The sequence below is a fragment of the Acanthisitta chloris genome, unplaced genomic scaffold (genome assembly GCF_000695815.1).
Source record: "Acanthisitta chloris isolate BGI_N310 unplaced genomic scaffold, ASM69581v1 scaffold5563, whole genome shotgun sequence".
NCBI classification, from domain to species: Eukaryota; Metazoa; Chordata; class Aves; order Passeriformes; family Acanthisittidae; genus Acanthisitta; species Acanthisitta chloris.
Genome location: NW_008666436.1, coordinates 377 through 7345, shown reverse-complemented (window position 1 = coordinate 7345; position 6969 = coordinate 377). Strand labels below are relative to the sequence as shown.

The 6969-nt window shown below is 51.5% G+C and overlaps 1 protein-coding gene across 1 annotated transcript in view; it reads right to left on the bottom strand.

Annotated features, from left to right (window-relative positions):
- Window positions 1-6603, bottom strand: part of LOC103799755 (ski oncogene) — a 23624-nt gene extending 17021 nt beyond the window's left edge. Inside the window, exon 1 of the mRNA XM_009072104.1 lies at window positions 5479-6603. Coding sequence (XP_009070352.1) covers window positions 5479-6394 — 916 coding nt within the window. The 5' untranslated portion in view covers window positions 6395-6603. The remainder of the gene's footprint in view (window positions 1-5478) is intronic.
- Window positions 6604-6969: the final 366 nt, after the last annotated feature.

Here is a 6969-nt window from a genome sequence, read left to right as displayed (position 1 = left end):
GCGGAGCCAGCAGCGTGAGATCAATCTCCAGCTCCCACCAGTAACACCAGTTCACTCCCTGCCGCGCTCAGACCCTCCGCTGGGCTCAAATCACGTCGCTAATCGATGATGATGATGATGCTTTTCCAGCCCACGCAGGTCTGTGGCCACCCAGCCCTGCTGTGCTCCCCCCGGGGCTGGCAGAGCCAGGGCAGGTGCAGAGGAGGTGAGTGGTGCAGCGCCGGGACCGCTGTGCTGTCTAGACACGCCGGAGCAGCCTCAGACGCTCTGCCAACACCCATCCCAACGCCTCTCGGCAAGTGCAAACACAGCCCGGCTGGTCACCGGCCCCGCCGGGAGCTGTGCTCACAGCCCGGCACGGCCCAGGGGCGAGCTCCCAGCACAGCCCCGCACCAACCCTGCCCACAGGCTGCCCCAGCACCTTACTGCCTGGCACACACACGGGAGGCAAGGGAGGCAGCCCCAGACAATGCAGGGACAGGCAGAGCCTTAAACATTTCAGGCAGTGATCTTCAAAAGCAGAGAGTGCATGTAATTCCCTCCCCAATTCACGAGAACTGACTTCAGGAACTCGGGAGCTATTCTGGAGCAAGAGAGAGCCACAGTTGAGTCAACAGCATGAGCTCACTCGCAGCACACGCTGTGTCCAACACACGTGCACGTACCTGCCGCTTTGTTCTGCCCCTACAACATCTGTAAAACTGTTTGTACGCTTGGGCAAAGTGCTGATGTCTGCTGAAACGCCGACATCTCCTCGGGTACACAGGGCTTGGTTTGAGCGTGCTGCTCTTTTTGTAGTTCAACTTTTCAGCTGCAAAAGGATCCTGAATTAAATTACTGCTCCAGGATGTCAACAGCTTTGTTTTAGGGACTTCTAAACTCGTGCTGGAGAATCTCTAACACGATTCTTGAACATCAGGTAAGAGAACACGTGATTTCGGTACTCCATGAGAAAACAACTGAACCCTCAGTCCTTGGGCAAAACTTTTCCCAGAATATTTATCAAGTGGGTCTGTAGCAAAAGGAATAAATGCACCCTGCAGTCTGGACACTACTGCCTGTGAATAAACTCAGAACCTCTGCACACCTACCCTGGGACTCAAACTGTTAACAAACAGAGGTTACTACTGCCAGGAGACAGGACTTGAGGACACAGAGTGATCCACATCCCAGCTCTGCTCCTGCAGCCTCAGGCCACAAAGCACAGCCACCCTGGGCAGCACCTCAAACCTCTCAGCTGCCCTACAGCTCTGTCAGTGCTGTGCTCTTCCACTTTCAGCAATTCTGGTCCTTTGATTCAGCTGCACACTTGACCTGGCTAAACCTTCCTCCAGCTGAGCGAGCTGCGTGTTGTGGCAGCGCTGGCTTGGGAGGCATTGTGAAATAAAGTGGGAGGCCTCCTGTGCTCATTTGTGTGTCAGCATTCTGTGTACCCAGAATGCTGCTCCTAGCTCCCAGCTACTTCATCGAAGTGCTGCTGGGACTGGAACCGTGGGAACAGTGCAGCGCTGGTGTGTGGGTGTGCTCACACGCGTGCACGGAGAGCTCTGGGCTCTGAGCACAGCATCTGCAGCTCAGGGCACAGCTGGCTCTGGCACACAGGTAGGGAAGGGGAAATGCTGTCAAACGTCGCTCGGCTCAGGATGGAAAACAGAGCGTGGAGAAGAGAGAGTCAAACCACCCTCCTCTTCTGGAAATAGCAACCAACAAAGCCTTCAGGCCTGCTCTGGAGCTAACTCAGTCCTCGTGGAGACATCCTGATGCGCAGCAAGCAGAGAGCTCTGTCACAGCAGTGAGACACACCAAGGCCACATCTCCCCCAGCAGCAGAACACACGGCGCACCGGCGGCCGAGCTCCACAGAAAGGCTCTGGCACTGAGCACGGATTTCTAGGACCCTGTTTTGCAACCCTGTCAGGTTATTCACACTTTAAATTTCTAGAAATAGCCCAGAATGGAATGGTTGTGCTCCATGCCAGTCATGGTGGATGGAATGAGAGACAGGTAGGGAACAAGACACCCACACAAGTAAGAGCTGTGTCGGTGCACGATGAACAACCAGAGGGAGAGAAAGCAAAGCAGAAAATATCCTGCATGGAAATCCACATGGAAAACCCAATGAAGGATGCACAGTAAAATGAAGAAGTTATCATATGGCTCAAGAAAAGAAAGAGCTTTGGGAAGTGGCAGAAGGTGAAAGAGTTTACGGGAGGTCAATCACTCGTGGAAGCATCACCAGGGAGAGGATATAACCCCAACATTTCAGAGGAAGGTAAGGAGAGTGTCTGAGGCCTCTGTGGTCCCTGCTGCAGTGGGGGCTCCTCACAACACCCTCTGGTTTTCCACTTCACACAGATCTAGACAAAAGCTTCTTCTGCAAGTGGCCAGACTAAGCCACAGGAGTGTGGTCCAACAAACCCAACTGACCAAGAGACAACACATCTCATCTCCTTATCCATCTCCTGGTACAGATGGACAGATGAGCACAACAGACACTTGATGTACATAGATATATATTGGGAATGAAGGAGCTAGGAAAAGCTTTAAAACCACACCAAGGAAAAAAAGGGAAAGGAAAAAAACAAGCGAGAGAGAGGAAAAAAGGCAGTTTTGTCACTGTGCTGAATCTGCCACAAGGGCTTGTGCCAACCCAGCTCCTCCATTTAAGTCAGACTCTTAAAAGGCAGAGCTGTGCTGGCAGAAATCTACAGACCTCATCACAGAAACCTCATGGAGACACACGAAAAGGTCAAAAAACTCACTGCTGCTCCAACAGCCACAAACTGGTCATATGCATCCCATGCTACCAACATGCTAACCGAGCCCCAGGGAAACCCAGACACAAAGCCATGTGTGTACACACACACACGTGAATAAATGCACTGAGAAACTGCCAAAAAGGGCACTCCTGAGAGCAGAAAAGCCACGATCTGACACAGCAGCTTAGGCACACCTCTGTAGAGCCAGAACAAAGCCAAGCTGAGATCTACATCAAAAAGGAAGCCCACCACAAAGACACATGTGCTTCACCCTTTCATCCCCAGAGCCCCACGAAATTAACACACACACGGGATGGGACCATCCTCTCACTTCCTCGCCAGGCAGCTAAACTTTACTCCAGTGTTACTTGCCCCTGGCCACAGTCTCCCAGTCTTGGAGCCTGATTAAATCTCTCCGTAATTATCTGCACACACTGCTACAGCACAAATGACCTTAGCATATGATATCCGTTGGCTAAGCCCGATGGAAAAAGACTTCAGGAAAAGGAAGGATAAGCGTACAAAACTCTGCCAGCACTGTCAGGGTCTCCTCAGGACTGCACCACGTTCAAAGGAGAGCCCTGAAACTCATGCCCAGTTCTGCAGAGGATGTGTGATAAACCACTGTTGTCTCTGCCCCATGGTCTGACCACACTCACCACTCCGCTCTGCCCCACCAAACCCTTGCCACCTCCCACACGAAGCTGTGCAGGAGACTTAACACTTTGTGAGGATGGATTTCTGGCAAAATCTTCAGAGAAATAGATGGCCACCATTTGCTTACTGAGTTTTTGGCGTTCGCTGTCAGGAGCCCCGAGCTCACTCTGCAAGCAGTGCTGCACCCCATGCAGGTTGTGGAGGGTGGGGGAAGTGTTCCTCAGGTTCTGAGCTATGAAAGGGTCACCAAAACACTGAGGCAAAGCCGAGATTTACTAATCTTTTCTTGTTCTCCATCTGCGACCTCACCGGGGCGTGGATAAATCACACAACTGCAGAGAATGCCCAAAGAGCCTTGTAAGAACAGAAAAGCATTAACTACTAACACTGATTTTAACTAGACTCTGGGAATGACCAAGCTAGAGGCACAGCACCTTCCTGGAGAAAGACTGTGGAGGTCTCTTCATTTTGCTTCCCAAATGCAGATGCCCTGGAAAATCCATCTCCCACCATGAAAAACATCTCAGCTTGGAGAGCCGCGTTCTCCTCTCACATCCACGTACATCTACCCCACCATTCCATCTCAGCACATGACTGACGGAGAATAGACAAGCCATTAAAAACACATCCACCTCCAACCACGGGGATAATGTGCCTCATTACAGCTCAGCTTTGTCACCGCGCTCTGACACTCCGGGGAGGAAAAGGAGGGGTGAGGACAAGGACTGAAACGGGAGCTGAGCACAAGGCCAGGAGAGAAACTGCAACTTGGAGCCTGTGCTCCTTCATCCAAAAGCTCGGTCAGATGTGTTCGCTAGGCCTCTGAGGGTGTGGGAATCGCTGTGCTGTTTGCACAGTGCATTTTAAAAATAATGCGTCTCGTTTGGGTGGTTTTGTTGTGGTTTTGTTATAAATAAAAGCTCTACTTTAGTCAGAGTGTGTGTCTGCCCCTTTAAACAGGTATTCGGTGAGATAACTCAGAATTTACTCAACACTTTAAACAACACTTCTCTTTTTGAGGCTCGTGCATTGCCCTTCCACTCCAGACACACAAACCCGAGGCAAAGTTTCGGAATCTGAGGCAGAATCCAACCACCAACCCTGCACTGGGAAGCTGAGGAGGAGAGGGATTGCCTTGGCCTGACACCGGGGGAAGGAGCAGAGGTGAACTGCTCACCCCCAGCCAGTTGCACCCTCGCCAGACAGACAGACAGACAGACAGACAGACAGACAGACATCCTGGTGTCTGAGAGTCCTCAAGGCCTCGTGGCACTGCTGCCCAGGGAGCAGGACTGGTGCCAGATGCCAAGGCAGCCTCCCACCCACACACCAGGGATTCTGGGATCTAAAGGCAGCTCAGACTGAAAGAACAACAAGAGACACCTAAAAAAATGTGCCTAGGCTGTCTGGCTCAGCACTGCACGGCGTGGCATACCTTAAAAGCTGCTGCACTGGCCCTAGACACTGGCTGGGTGTATTCATAACCCAATCTACAAAAGCCTGTCTGGGGGGGGAATTCAGGCTCCACAGGGATGCTCTAAAAGCAGGGAATGCTCCATCCACGTTCTGCACACTTCATCTGAAAACCAGGAACCTGCGTTACTGCCACGATTTTCCCCCTAACAGCCATATTTTATTTTCCACACAAGCCATTTATCCCCCACCTCCATCCCTGGCAACACACCATCCATCACAAAAGTCTATGCACTTGTGTCTGGAGCCAACAGAACCTGCTCCTTTTTTCTGGCTCCTTGTCTCGACCCCTAACTGAAGCCCCTAAGAGCCAGAATCACATACTCCCAGATGAAGTCTGGGCAGCGTGATGGGCTCCAGAGATCAGGGTTCACCATAGGCAAACACAACATGCCATTGAAACAAACTCCAACTCGCTGTTCTGAACACCACCAGAGAAACAGAGGTGCCATCTCGAGCACGGGGAGAAAGGAGAACACCATTCAAATCGCGACATGACTCAAAGGAGAAGCAGCTGGCAGCAAACTGCATGATGTATCGATGAATGCTACCGAAATTCCCCCCACCCCCTCTGAGATGTCAGGCATCACTTACCCTGGGGGCTTTCCTCTTGTATTTGTTGTTATAGTCAAATTTTTCTTTCATTTCATCTAAGAGCTGGCCCAGTCTAGCTTTCTCCTCTTTCCCAGTATAATCCTGGCTGAGGAGGATATAGGATCTCCAGTTTGCAGAGTCAAAGCCCCAGTGGCAAGTCCTGTTTTCCAGCGATTTGTGAGAGTGGACCACAAATTTGTGAGGTGGGTACATGAGCCTGCAGTCCAAGCACTGGATGCAGGCTGCACTGGGGTTACTGTAAAGCTCTGGCACCAAGAGTCCCTTACACTTCCCAAAGCACTCGTGATACACCTTGAAGCTCTTCTCTGTAAGCTCCAGCTCAATGGTGCTGGAGAATTCCTTCTTGCAGTGGGGAGGATAGGTGCCACCATAAAGCAAGGCGTTACAGAGCCTCTCGGCATCAGTTTTCGTGATGAGCCCGCAGGAAGGAGCAGAGAAGGGCAGGATGCCCATGACTTTGAGGATTTCCAGCTGGTCAGCAGTGCATCTGGAGCAGTAAATATGTAGCTCATCACACACCGAATTAATCTGCTGCAGGGAGAAGTCCCTGAGCACCGAGTTCAGGATCTGGGGCAAGCAAAGCCGCTTCTCTCCACCCACCACGAAGCAGGAGATGGTTTCCCCTTCCAGGATGGTCTCGCACCTCTCCGTGGATCTGTCCGAGGGCATGAAGAAGGGACCAGGCATGACCGGAGGGGGCTGGATCGGGGGCAGATGCAGTACAGGTTCCGCTGGGTCCTTGCCATTGTCTTTCTTGTACATCTCCTGTGCCCATCGTGCAGAGAAAGCAGCAGGGCCACCCAGGGAGCTCATAGAGCTCAGATGAAACTGTTCCAAGGTCTTCTGCAGTCCTGGATGAGGCTGGAAGCTGCTTCTACTTACAGTCTCCATTTTTTAGTTTCTATTCCCAAAACAAACAACAAAAATCCCCAGTTATCTTCCACCCTGGTACAAATCCACTTAAGGGATTTTTTTTAAGAAAAAAAATATGAACAAAATAAACCCACCCTTGTTGGTTTTTTTCCTCCTTCCCACTCAGCTTTAAGAATCCACTAACGAATAGGAAATAAATCCTTTTGTATGCGTGTCTCTCTCTTCTTTCTTTTCTCTTGGCTCGTTACGGTTTCAAACCCTCCAAGTCTCCAAGCTGCCCCGATGGAGCACAGAATCACGGCAAAAAGAGGTCTTCATCCGAGCACTCACCCCCTCATCCAACCCCCCAGGCAAACCGATCCCTCCTCCCACACCTCCACCACACTCACTCACACACTCACTCACACTCACACACACACACACCACCCACGGAAACACAAAAAAGTCTGTGCCACGCTCCGAGCACCCGCGGATCAAATATGCTCTGGCGGCTGCTGCTTCTCTGCAGTAATCACCCTCCTGTCCATATCCACCAAAGGCAGGCGCGGGGGAGGAAAGTAAAAAGCAGGAGGAGGAAGAAAGCCTGTCGTGTG